The sequence below is a fragment of the Thalia democratica genome, chromosome 7 (assembly GCF_965202585.1).
Source record: "Thalia democratica chromosome 7, ktThaDemo2.hap1.1, whole genome shotgun sequence".
NCBI lineage: Eukaryota > Metazoa > Chordata > Thaliacea > Salpida > Salpidae > Thalia > Thalia democratica.
In genome coordinates this window covers 51,829,501-51,843,367 of record NC_139171.1, presented here as the reverse complement: position 1 = coordinate 51,843,367, position 13,867 = coordinate 51,829,501, and the positions used below count along the sequence as shown (strand labels likewise).

General features: G+C 26.5%; 2 protein-coding genes across 2 annotated transcripts; both read right to left on the bottom strand.

The window, feature by feature from the left end:
* Positions 1–492: 492 nt before the first annotated feature.
* Positions 493–6,547, bottom strand: LOC145840882 (uncharacterized). The gene is made up of 6 exons (XM_082948229.1): positions 6,373–6,547; positions 4,406–4,489; positions 3,819–3,896; positions 2,900–2,969; positions 1,975–2,142; positions 493–1,263 (listed from the first exon to the last, which is right to left on the bottom strand). The coding sequence occupies exons 1-6, from the start codon at positions 6,514–6,516 to the stop codon at positions 1,052–1,054; spliced, it is 756 nt and encodes a 251-aa protein (XP_082804355.1). The 5' UTR covers positions 6,517–6,547; the 3' UTR covers positions 493–1,051.
* A 68-nt stretch (positions 6,548–6,615) lies between these two features.
* Positions 6,616–7,475, bottom strand: LOC145840236 (proteasome subunit beta type-3-like). The gene has a single exon (XM_082947419.1). The coding sequence runs from the start codon at positions 7,440–7,442 to the stop codon at positions 6,822–6,824; it is 621 nt and encodes a 206-aa protein (XP_082803545.1). The 5' UTR covers positions 7,443–7,475; the 3' UTR covers positions 6,616–6,821.
* Between the last annotated feature and the right edge of the window lie 6,392 nt (positions 7,476–13,867).

The following is a 13,867-nucleotide window of genomic DNA, read 5'->3' as shown; positions in this document are numbered from 1 at the left end:
CCGAGTTTTGCATAAAAAAACCTGAGTTTTTTAAACTAACTTCAGTCTTTGGCAACCCGGTTATATTTCATATTTACTTTTGTTAAATATTTCTCTATAGTTACTGTTTTGGTTTAAATTTTTATTTAAATTGTTGTTATTGTTATTTAAGCATTAAAACAAATTTTTGTTATCATATACTTAAACTTAGGTAGCTCAAGTGATAACAAGACCATAACTAGTAATTTATAATCGCTAAATTAAAATTAAATAAGAATATTGCGTTAATTAATCAGTATTTTATAATAAACTTTTTTCATATAAAAATTCAATTACAATTTGTTTATTCTCGCAAAAAATCAGTTTAAAACGACACCAGGACGGAACATGTAAAAAAATAATACAAAAGACGGAATAAATAAGCATCGCTTTTCGCGAACATTTTTACAAAAAAAGAAGAAGTACACTCATTACTTTTGATACTGCAAAAAAAAAAGTGATCTAAAAGGCTGCTTTCGTTTTTGTCAGACAGAATAAACTTTTTAGCAGCACTTCATTGAACATGATATAGTAAAGGGAATATGGACTCAAAATTGATAGAAGTTGTTAACAAATTCAAACTTCATAAACACCAATTGAAAACGATGATAAAATAAAAAGTTACAAAACATGTAGAGCTAAGAAAACTCATTTTTTTTTCTTTTAAAGATTCAATAAATTTATTTACAACGTTTACTTGGTCTTTTAATAAAAATTTATGAATCTGTAAACGATAGGTAAAAAAATCATCATTTTTTAGTTGTGACAAATAAGTAACTCAAATTATTTTCCCCAAAGTCTATCTAGCGAAATGAGGCAAAAAACTGCTTTAAATTTATATCAGCTGCAACTGCTGGACAACCTTAGCTCAATGAAACCTGTAAAATGAGTGTAGCGTTCTGAAGCGCACCTTTTCCTAGCACAAAACTCCATTTGTATGATTCCGACTGATTATCAAGTAGAGACAAGCTTCGTGCAAATTAAACATATGATTTCTAATTCAATTTTTCTTGAAACAAAAAAAAAAACACTTTCACTTGTCTTTCAGCAGGCTCCTGAAGAAGGCGGTCTGCCTCTGCAAGAAGTCCCGCGCCTTCTGGTCGGACGCGACCTCCGAACCGTCCTCGCACACGGGGCAGGCGACGAGGCCGTAGCGGCACATGTGGTACTCGTGGACGTGCTCGAACAAGGTCTGGTGCTTCAGGTACAGGTGCTTCAGCTGGTCCAGTTGGCACGCGTCGGGGTCTGAATGATTGGGCATGTTTAGTTATACTTGTGCTTTTTGTTAAATAAAATACACTTGACTGCCGCTTAAGTACGCAAATTGAACTCGAATAAATAATAAGGCGTTTGTTAAGGTGCGTACCAAAAAAAAAGGTACTTAAGCGGCAGCCTACTGTACTCTATCGAATTTTTTTGCTCAAAATACTATAGAACAAACTATTTTAACATGCAAACTTGGTAAAAAAACACTTGTTAAAAATCGAGTTATTTAAAATTTACAAATACTCAGGTAGATAATTAGTTTAATTGGGAAAATGTTAAGTTAAAAAATTTAACTGGGGTTACCCTTGTGCTTTATACTACTAAATACCTGGTATTTCAATTGAACTTGTGCTTTGTTACAAAAATTACTCTAATAGATTTTTCAATTGACTCTAATATTCTACTATACATACTTGATAAAAACTAACTAATCAAAGACTGAGTTATTTAGACTTTGGAAAATTTGTAAACAGATATATCTGGCTTCAACGGGAAAATTTTGATTTAAAAATTATGATATATATTTCGAACTACTTACAAAAGGTATAAAATATAGGATTAAAACATTTGTAAATTTTAGTAAGGTCTTATAAGCATTAGATAAATTTTTTTTGAAAAGACAACCTGTTTATATTAAAACAAAGTTTTTAAAGCTGTTATCAAAACACTTAACGAAAATTATTTTCATACCTAACTTGACGTTCAGCCGATGGGCCATTACGTCGATGGAGTTTTGCTCGTCAGCGCTGATCAGCTGCGGGTTTTCTTGGGGTTTTCTGCTTATGAGTTGCAGGAGGGCGGGGCGACCCTCGCTCACCTTCTCACCTCCCAGGTAAGAAGGGAGATGGCTGAAGTCGCCTGGAAGTTTATTATTAATATTGAAGTTCAAATACATCATTTGAAATTTGATTTACTATAAATTTCAAACATCAGCAGTAGTACCTGAAGTCTCCTTAATGTTGTAGGTTGAAATCACGTGTACATTTAAATTTAAGCATTATTTTAGTATTACTTTATAATCAATGCAGCATATGCAACACAATTATCGGAATTTTGTTTGAAAAGTTGTATTAGTTAAACTTTTTGTAACAAGCTGAAGGTATAAAGAATAAATAAAGTGAAAATTTAAAAAAAAATGGTTGAACAACCGCAATTAAAATAACAGGCGTTGTTACAAATCGAGCTGAAAAAAATCCTGACTTTTCTAAATTTAGTTCTTAATTAAAATCGATTTAAAAATACATAACCAAAGACTTGAAGTTATGTAAAATTTTAAATCTTATCATTATACATGTTAAAACAACAGTTTTTTTTTTACTTTAAAATAACATTAGAAAAATGCAGTTTTGAGTGATGATAAACTTTATTATTAAGAGCATACTTATATCATACTTCCTGACTTTTTTCAAAAACCCCATTTTTTGACTTTTGTCTTTTTAAACATTTTTCCTGACTTTGTGGCAACCCTGAAATAAGTAAGAACATTTTTTTTGGAAGGTTAATAACTAGGCTTTATAAGTTTAAATTTTGAAAAATGTTTGTGTAACAAAAAATTTGTATATAATTTGATTAGTATATATATACAACATATATTCTAACAATTTTTTTTACTAACTAGGTTCTAACATTCTTCTTCTTTCGCGCTCGCGTTTCGTTAACCTCATCTTATTGATTTGCTTTTCCATCTAGAATTGTTTTCAATGTCAAGATTAAGCAGTAAAATTTACTAATTGCGCTTTGACTGTAAAAGTTCTTAGTTTTAACAAACAAGCTTTAAAGATTTTATAACCAAACTTTATAGTTAAACAAGTCATATGCATTATATTACACAACTATACACATAATCTTATAGATACTTGTTGCCTGTAAAATATTACGAACTGTAAACTTTAAAATAATTAACTTTAGATAAAAACGTACAATTAGTTACAGGGGCTCTTAATTTTCTGGAGTTTTTCAAGGACTTTTTATACATTTTTAAATGACTCCAACTTTTTATGATTAACTTTTTCTTTTTACTGAAGTTTTCAAGACCTTTTTTATTTGAAGTTAAAGCTGTATGAGATAATATTATAAACAGTTTAAAAACAATTGAGAGTATTGTTGTGATTTTTAATATTAATCTAAAATAAGTTAAATTATAATTTTTTAAATAAAGTAAACTGTAATTTTTTACATTGTATGTTACTGTTACTCTTATAAAACAAAGCAATTTATGAAATGCATCTTAAAGAAATTATAAGATAAAAAAGTGAAATTTGTACACACAACTATCTGTAAACTTAAGTATTTAATTTTTTTTTACTATTTATATGTTATATCTCGGATAATACGCATGAAGATGAATAAATATTATACACATGATCTAAAAAAAATGTTTACTTTTTAAAAATAATTCTCTTAAAATAAAAAATAAGCTAACATAAATATCAATAGATAATTTTAATACAAAAATTACTTTTTTTTATATGCTGTTACTTAGGTTTTTGCTTCTAATGTTTTCTTATTTTATCTTGTGCCTAAATAAAACAAACCTCTTCATCGTTGAACTTGTAAAGGCAATCTTCATAGAACGATTCGTTCCGTTCTTTTGTTAGCCTTTGTTGGATTTCCTGCAAGATACTTATGAATAGATATACGCTCTTAAGCTTATACTTTTTATAATACTTATAAGCTTTAAATGTAATTAAATTATTAATTTCAAAACTTATTAGTTTCTAGACAAAAAATAAAAAAGCGTTAATAATAAAACATTTGTAGCAATATTAATTCTTAGATATAGTAGGAGACATAAGTATTCTATGCCATATACATTTTTTATTGAAACAAAACAGGTAAAAAACTAAAGTTTACTTTTGATATCTTGTACAGAAAACTTAATTCTGAAGCTGATTTATAGTTCCTTACTTTTTGAATACTTATTGCAAAACTTGAATTTATCACACGCTTACTCTTACTTGTTTTTTTATCTATGGCTTTTTTCTAATAACTTATATGTGGATAGAAACAATACATATACTTTAGTTTTTTTTTTTCACCTGCAATCAAAAAAAAAAACGAACGTTGCAATAAAATCTTTAAAACTTAACTCTTAACTTTTACTTGATTAAAACTTGCTTACTGTTAATTTTTTTATCGTTTCAGATATGTCTTTTTCCAGGGACAAACTTGGCTCCTGATTGATGACACCATTTCCATTTTGTAACTGAGGAAGAAAAACTAAATTAATTTTTATTAAACATTAAAAAATATTGGACTTATTTTAAACCGTCATAAAACATAGCATAAAGCAAAACAGCTTATTGATTAGGTTACTTGTAGACAACCTCTTAGATTAAAGTTTCTAAAAATAGAGTATATGCAAATTAGTTTGCATAGATTAATTTTTCTAGGAAGAAAAACACAAAATTGTTTTTTTCGTTTAAAAGTAGCATATAATCAAATTTATTTTAATATGACAATAACTCTTCAAGTGTAGGGCTCCAGTAACATCAGTTTATATTAAATCTTTTCTATATCTACTGATACTTTTGAAAATAAATTTCATTTAACAACTACATATTTAAAGTAAAAACTTAAAAATTAAATTATTTTTTTAACTTGTTGACGCAGTATTAAAATTAGTCAATTTTGTTTAAAATTTCTTAATGGCTTGAAGTCTTAAAAGCAAAAAACTAAAAAAGTTTAAATAACTATATTTTACTTGAATTATTACCATACTTCATATAAATTAATTATTTTATTATCAAAGTTAACATTACACAAATAAAATATGTTGACAATTTTGGTATCATTATTCATTTATACTTAAAGATAAATTAATAATTAAAAAATTCAGACTGGTATTCTCTCCATTGTACAAAAGCATTCTTTTTTTGGTACATAAAAATATTATTTAGTTTACATACTAACAATATTGATTAGTTCATTCAAGTTTAATTGTTGTTACATTTAATGATTCATATATAATACACATGGGAACGGGTCGAGGTTACTAAATTGCTAGAAAACAATTTTGCACGGAGGATCATTTTTCTTGAGAGTAAAAACATCAGGAAAAAATATATATATATAAAAGACAAGTTGTTAAAAAAAAAGGTTACCAACCGAGGGTAAGGGTTAGGGGTAACAGTAATAGTAAAATTGAAAAAATGTTTAAAAAAAAGAAAAATTCAACCCGTGCAAAATTGTCTGCTCGTGCAAAAGAGTCTTGGTGCAATTTTGTCCCTTCGTGCAATTTTGTCCCTTCGTGCAAACTTGACAGCTACCCAATACACACATTTGCACTAACATAGTTTTTGTTTGAAGATTGCAATTAGATGAAGTTAAATTTTTCTATGATAAAAAGTCTTAAAGTGAATTGTATTCAAAAAGGTCCTCATATGTTATTTATAATTAAATTGTTATAATTGCGTTTAAATTAAATATTAAATATTGACAAACAAGCTGTATTAACTTAAATATACAACTTTAAATTTTTTATAAAATCAACTTTGCTTATATTCATTTGGGTGTTTAAAAGCATTTAATATTATCATATGTAAACTTTCATTAGAAACATTTTATACATAATTGGTAATTTGCAAAGAAAATACCTAAGAAAGAAGCAATTATTATTTATTTAAACTACTGTAGTCCCCTAAGATTTTAATATTTAAGTAATTATTAACTTGTAATTTAATACAAAAGTTTATGTAAACCTATATTTATAAAATGATTTTTTCACAAAATAATCTGTTGAAACTTATTATACTTTAACAATTATTTTTGTCAGAACTTAGATAACAATTTTCTAAAATTATTATTTCTTAACTATTTCAAATTGTTTATATATACATAATATAGGTTGTTTTTATTTTATCTAAACAAAGTTGTATATATATGAATATATTGTGGGTAGGCAAATAAAATAAAATTTGTCTAAAAAACCTTTTTTGCATTACATATAAAAAATTATCAAATTTAAGTAAATCTCATGAAACATTTAACATTGATACTAGGAGTTGAAATTTGACTAGTAGAGTTTTGATAATAGTGTCAAATGTAAATACTTGATTAATTTTTAAGGTTTTAATTATAGTTACTTACAGAGGAGTGCCGTTGAGTAAACTGATGCGTAATTTTGACAGCTTTACTTTTCAGGTCTTGTAAAATAAAGTTAGGTTTAAAGCAATTCATGTTGTTTAAATGATCAATAGAATGATTGTTGTTATTGGAATGGTGATTGTTCATACTAATCAGGTTATTGTTTGGAACAGATGAACTTGCATTACTTTCTATGGAACCATTTGAAAAAGAATCCATTGTGACAGGCATTATAAGAAAAAGCAGTCTAAAAAAATAAAAACTTAACAAGAACTTTTTGTGTTAATTGTTGTTTATATTACTAAAGTTGATAACTTTTAAGATGAATTTGGTCACAATAAACTTTTTAATTATTATTTATTTAATTATATTATAACTTCAAATCAAAAATAATAAAAAACAATATTTAAAAGAAACATAAGTTAGATAAAGTTCTAGTGTTCATATAAAAACTAGTCCATCCTTGCTTTCAGCTTTCTAGTAGTGACCTTGTCCTGCTCAACAATGTGCACGACAGCACCCCAACCAGATCCTGCATCACGATCAACGGCGTTGAGCAGGGCCTGAGAGCAGCACTCAAAAAGCTCATCTGGTCCCATGTCTGGCTTCCACAAAACTTCGCACATACCGTACAGCTGGTTGGCGCAAGTGCCAGTGACCACAAAATCTTCTGGCTCCATTGGGCAGCCAATCAAATCACAGGAAGCAATGAAAGGCTCTTTGGTTTTTGGGTCAAGCCCTGCAATGACTGGTTCAATGAAGTAGGGTCCGAAGCGCTTTTCATACAGCAAGTTTGAAACAACGCTAAGGAACTGCTTGGGTCCAATTTTTCTGTTTTCTCTGAGCTCATACAGCTTGATTTGAAAGTTAAGTCTTTCCTGGACTGTTTGGATGTCGGTTGCAAGCCCTGACAAGCCAATGTAGAGATGGTCGCCCATTGGAAATATCTTTTCAAAGTTGAAACCCACGGTTTGAGCTTGAACACCAAAGCGCAGGTCGGAGGCAACAGCAAAGCAGTTTTTGCCCTTCATGGCAATGACCGCCCCTCCATTGTATGACATGATTCCAGGCATTTTGACTATTTAATGATTAAACTTTAAGAAAAAATGTCTGTAAAGTTTTAAGTTATTTCCTAAGACATGTAAAATATGATCACAATTTTGTTAACAAACATAAGTAGTTTAATGATTTTAATTTGTAAAATGTTAAATTTAATCGAAAGTTTTACTTAAATTCTCTCGTAAAAGTTATTTAAACATACAAAAAATTCAAGTGCATTGAATTAAGAAATAGTTAACTTTAATCTTTTAATTTTCAATAGTTATTTATATACAATATTTTTAGATAATTATCTTAAATGAACTTATGATTTCTAAAAACTTAATAAATTTTATGATTTTAAAAAATGCCACTCTTAAAAACTGTAAATTCAATTAGGCTTTAAAATTTAGATACTTAATAGTATACTAATTTAACTTAAAGCAAAAGAAATCATAATTAAATAGATTCTTAAATAAAATTATTTTAAAAATATAAACTTTAATTAAAAGTTAAAAAAATTAGTATAAATAAGGTTTCTAAAAGCTAGTAAAATTTTAATATAAGTAAAGCTATATAATTATAATTTTTGAAACACAATTTACTACTTTAAATATTTTAATATTTTAAGGGCATAGGGGGTTAACACCCTTTTTTGGTTTTTGATCTAATTTTATATAGTTTTAACTAAGCTACAAAATGCTTTTTACAAATTTAAAAAAATCAAAATAATTTTTGAGATATAGCCGGTCAAAGTTGGAGGCAACAATAGGGTCCTTATGGAAGGCGCAAAATCAAACGGTAAAAATAGACTATTTCACTAAAAATGTATCTCCTCCTACGTTTTTTGAAATAACTACCTCAATTTTTTAGGAAATGTTCCTTACAATATTTAACAAATTCTATTGGAAAGAAATTTTTAATTAAAAAATAAAAATTTTAGATAAAACATAACAAAAAAAAACAGTTTTTTTTAGTTTTTTTTTTATATAAGATTTTTATTTTCTAAATTTTTTAAACTCTGTTCCCACAGAATTTTTTAAATATTACAAGGGACATTTCCTGTAAATTTGAAGTAGTTATCTCAAAAAGCGTAGAAGGAGATAAATTTTTAGTGATTTCTAGTTATTTGCCATCTTAGTTTGCACCTCCCATAAGGACCCTATTGTTACCTCTGACTTTGACCAGCTATATCACAAAAATTATTTTGAATTTTTTAAATCTGTAAAAAGCATCTTGTAGCTTATTAAAAACTATATAAAATAAGATCAAAAACCAAAAAAGGGTGTTTACCCCCCTATGCCCTTAATTGGCTACTTTAAATACGTTTTTTATAAAAAAAAATTTGATGATGACAAAATTTTTTAATTTATATGATAGAATTTTGAGTCAAATCCAAATTTTACTACTGAACATGTGAGAATTGTTAAAATTTTAGGTTTTTCCAGGTTTTTTTGCCTAAATTGTCAAATTCCAGGTCTTTCCGAGTAAAGTAACAACCCTGTAGTATTTACTTTTCAAATTTTTGAAGAACTATATAAAAAACTATTGTTATAAATTTAGTCACTGTAATAACATTTATGAAATTTACACTAGCTTTGCATTGTAGGCTATTTAGTAAAAACTTTTCTTGTTATTAAAATACAAATTCTTATCATTTAATGATGGTTGTAAATAAATGAGATATTTCAAGGAACTATCAAAACCTATTGGTACACAAAATAATATTATAGGGTAGGATAAAATTGTATACTGTTTAATAAGAAGTTTTAATAAATTTTAAAGAAGCCCTTTGTATGGTAAATTAATTTCTACATTAAATACTACATATAATTTGAAAACATTATTTTAAAGTATAGCAACATACACATAAGTATTTTAATAATTCAAGTTTGCCATTTTTTGAGTCATCCTGAGATTTTTCAAAATTAAAAAAAAAAAAAATTACCTATCTAAAATGATAAAAATCCAAGATCTTTGACAAGATTAGTTAAAAATAACAAAATATTCCAACTAATCAACAATTGTTATTCAAAATCTCTGAAAAAACTGTCCTGTGATTTTTATAAAAAACAAAAATATCCTGAACTATACTGAGCTGTCCCAAGTCATCTTGAGATTTCAAAAAAACTTCACAATATCTTAAGTTATCCAGAGTGTCCTGAGCATCCTGAATGTGTGCCAACCCTGATAATCTCTTTATATTTATCTTGTACAACTTTAACGGCATTTTAATTAAATGTATTATTTAAATTTGTTTAACTCCTTTTATTTTCTTAAAGACTATAACAAAAATTAGATCAATTTATGATATTCTATTTTTTAAAGTGAAACAAATAAATATATGAAGAAAAATGATGTACTTTAATTCATAAAAACTATTGTTTCCTCAAAACATGGGTGCCATTAAAAAAACACAACAATAATCCTACCCATGTAAAAAAAATTTGGACATGCTAAAATGCTTTTATTGTTTAAAATTCTCTGCTAGAACAGGGATTTGTAGCCTTTTGTAAGGAAAAAGTTATACTTACAGTTATTTGCATCTCATGAGTAAAAAATTTCTCTGCAGGCCAGTAAATAATTCTATATAAAATATAAAGTATTTCATGGGCAAATGAAGCAAACTAAGCAGAAATATTTTTGTCGCCCAAACTTATAAGAAAATTGTTGTAGTACTGTTATTAAAATTTTTAATTTAATTCTATTTGTACATGATATTTTCAAGCTTAGAAATATGCTGTGGCCAGAGATATCTGCTGGTAGACCTGATACCTTCCACAGGATGTACAATCTCCTTACCTATTGCAATGCATTAATTATTTTACAGGTAAAAAGTATGCTGCAGGCCAAAAAATTTGATTTGAGGAAAATATTTGTCAGTTTATCAACCCATATGATAGAACAGGAGTTGGCAAACTAAAAGTTACCAGACAATATTTTTTTAAAGTTGCTTGTGGGTTGCACTATAACAAAAAAAAAAGTTTTTACAACACAGTTTTCCTAAAATAATTGTAATAATAAACACAAAAAAACTTTTATTGACTAAAAACTGGATGAAATAAGCAATAAAAGAGCTTTAATTATGAATAATTACTAATTTAAGAGCAGAATTGTAAGTCTTTGTTACAAAAAAAAAGTAGTTATTTTATTCAAGAAATATATATGAATAAGAAAAAATTACTTAACAATTTTCAACAGTATATATGTAACTATACTGATATGATAATTAGATACATCTTAATTTATTGTTACAGACCTGATGATGCTTCACCTGTAAAACTAACAGATGATAAAAAACTAACAATGAACAACGTTCGTGCAAAAAAAAAAATAATTGGAGTAAAATCAAATGCTATGTGGCTAAAGTATGAGAAAATATTGGTGAGTATTTGGACAAGTTGGAATAACTATAAAAAAACATATGGTTGATATCATTAGTTATTTAATTAATTTTTAGTAAGGGCTTAAGATTCAAGCAGAAATGTATTAAGATACATAAGCTCATTATAGAAATTATGTGTTAATGATGTTTTTTATGAACTACTATTGGACTTATATATAATTTATTCTAGCAAAAAATAAATGTATACACATTTAAACTACTATGTAAATCAAAAAAATACATCCTAATCATACTTAAACTTTTACATTTAAGCCTAAAAATTGTTTTTTTTCAAATTATTAAATAGGTCCAGAATTTTTAAAAACAAGCCTTAATAACAATATAATAATAAGTGACAGCAATTAAGAAACTTTCAAGTTTTTAGAATCTTTTTAAACTCTTATATACTTTTTGAAACTATAAATATTGCTGTTTAAAAGATATTTTAAAGCTGTATTTACTTTTTTCAAAATATTGTTGATCTTATGATTAAGAACTTTGTTATTAATGATGTATAAATTTTTTTTATGTAATTTTGACTGATAAGCTTTGTTGGAGTGCACATTTAAGTTCACTGAAATGAAAGCCTTTTTTTCAGTTTTTTTTATATAAGCACTAGTCCAACAAATATCTAAATAACTTTGTATTGTATTAAAACTAGTGTACTTAATGTTACTTACACAAGATTCAAAGATCTAGCAGTTATAACTGATAAACTTTCTTTCACTTAAGTGCATTTATTTTTGATAAATTAAGTAAAAAATTGCTACCAACAAGAAGTATCTGCTAGCACAAAAAAAAAAGCTTAGTCTAACATAAGTGTTTTTATGAACACCTGATTCTCATTAAATGTCAAAAAACTTTTCTTTCTTATAGTATTTTTATTTACATTTTAATCATGGTGAGTATGAAATATTTTGAGATAAATCATATGTATAAGGTATTAATTACATTTAAAATATACCTAGTGTGTTAATTGTTTTTCTATAAATGAAGCAATAAATTTACAACTTATTGTATAAAAAACATTTATAACTTTTGTTTATATACAAAAAATGATTTAACTCAGCTAAGTAGAAAAAACAGTGGGCACACTTTAAAGAAGAGGTTCTAGGTATTTTACTTAAACTTTTTTTTTAACTTTTGTGGTGTTTAGTGGATTTATTTGAATAAAACATACTTTTCAATATTCAAATGGTAAAACTTAAAACAAAAAATTTTCTGGAACTCCATTAGGTATTAAGGTCAGAAAATTTTACTCAGAGATATTTAAGGTTGTATGTTTTTTTTATTTTTGCTTATATTGGGTTCACCAGATTATATTTATCTTTTTCAATGGTGTGAGAAAATTCTTGGTTAATATCTTTTTTTTTTAATTTTTTTTATAAATACTAAATTGTAGAATATTTCTATTCTAAAATGCCAGATTACTAAATATTTCAATGTTTTAATATTATTAAACAGTGTGGAAGTTGCTAAATGTTGTTTATTTAGTAAAATGTGTTTACCTTAGTGTTAGTATGGTTAGTTTTGTGATATTTTTACTAATATATGTTTAGCTAGTTTTGGTTTGTTGATAAGGAAAACTAACATGTGTTAATTTAATTGTATGTGTATGTAAATATTTACTACTTTTTGCAGAAATCATTTAATAACTATTATGCTATTTTCATACTTATTTAATTAAAATTTAATTAAACTATATTAGATATAGAAGTTTCTATTTAATAAAATAGCTTTGAAGTTATTTAAAGTATTACCACAGAAGAATAGTTATGTTATACTCTATGTTAAGATAATCTTTAAGTGTGTAGTATGTATTTAGGTATAATAAATATTAATATTTATGTATAGACAGTTAAGGCCATAGGGGGGGGTAGAAGCCATTTTTTGACCAAAAATAACATATAGACTTATATTATAGTAAATTTCATAATCTTTCAGATGCTTTTTTTAGATTTTAGAAATATTAAGTAACTTTTTTTTTATGACCGGTTATATAAAGGGTTGTCTTTATAAAGGGTATATAAAGGGTAACTTTAAAGCCGTTTTTCTAGAGTTTTTAAAAACGGGCTTTAAAATCTATCTTCTCCTTCATTTTTCAAGCAATCTTCTTCAAATTTTCAGGAAATGTTCCTTACATTATGAGAAAAAAACGTTATTTGTGAATTTTAATAATTTAAAAAAAAAAAAATTTTTATGACAAAAATAAAAATAAAAAAGTGATTTTTTATCAAAAAAATTTTTTTTTTTCAAAAAAAAGGTATTTTTACTTGAAATTTTTTAAAGTCACAAATAACGTTTTTTTGTTATTGTATAAAGAATAGACTGTGAAAGTTTGAAGAGGATTGCTTAAAAAATGAAGGAGGAGATAGATTTTGAATGCATTAGTCTTTTTTTGCCGTTTTAGTTTTTCCTTCCCCATAAGGAACCTGTTATGCGGCCCGACTTTGGCCGGTCATATCTCAAAAACTAATTCGAATTTTTAAAAACGGTAAAAAGCAACTTGAAGCTTAGTAAAAACTCTATAAAATAAGATCAACTTGTAAAAAACATGGCCTACCCCCCCCCCTATGGCCTTAATGCATCTATCATAGTAATAGTTTAGTGTGCTTTTTCAACAACTGATTTTTAGTTCACTCTGGTGAAATTGATCACATGGTTCGATTGTTGCAGTATTTTTTTGTTACCAGGGAAAACACTTGCTATAGGGTTTGAGCTTTATAATTTTCCCACACTTTGTGATTTTTAATGTAGAGATTTTAGCTTTGATTAGTTCTCTAAATGGTGTGTCATCAAAGAATTTTTTCTGATTTGTTTAAATTTAAAAAAAAAACCAAATAGTTTTTGACTTATGGTTATAATTTTTTTTTTCAATTTTTTTTGACATTGCAAGGAACATTTCCTCAATTTTAAGGTTAGTTAGCTTCAAAATTAAGCAGTAGTCACTGTTTTTTTTTAAGTTTTTCTTGTTTTGTTCCAGGATTTTTAATGTATAAGTTAAGGGCATAGAGGGGTATCACTTTTCTCACAATTATCTTATTTTAACTAAGCTGTAAGATGCTTTCTGCATAT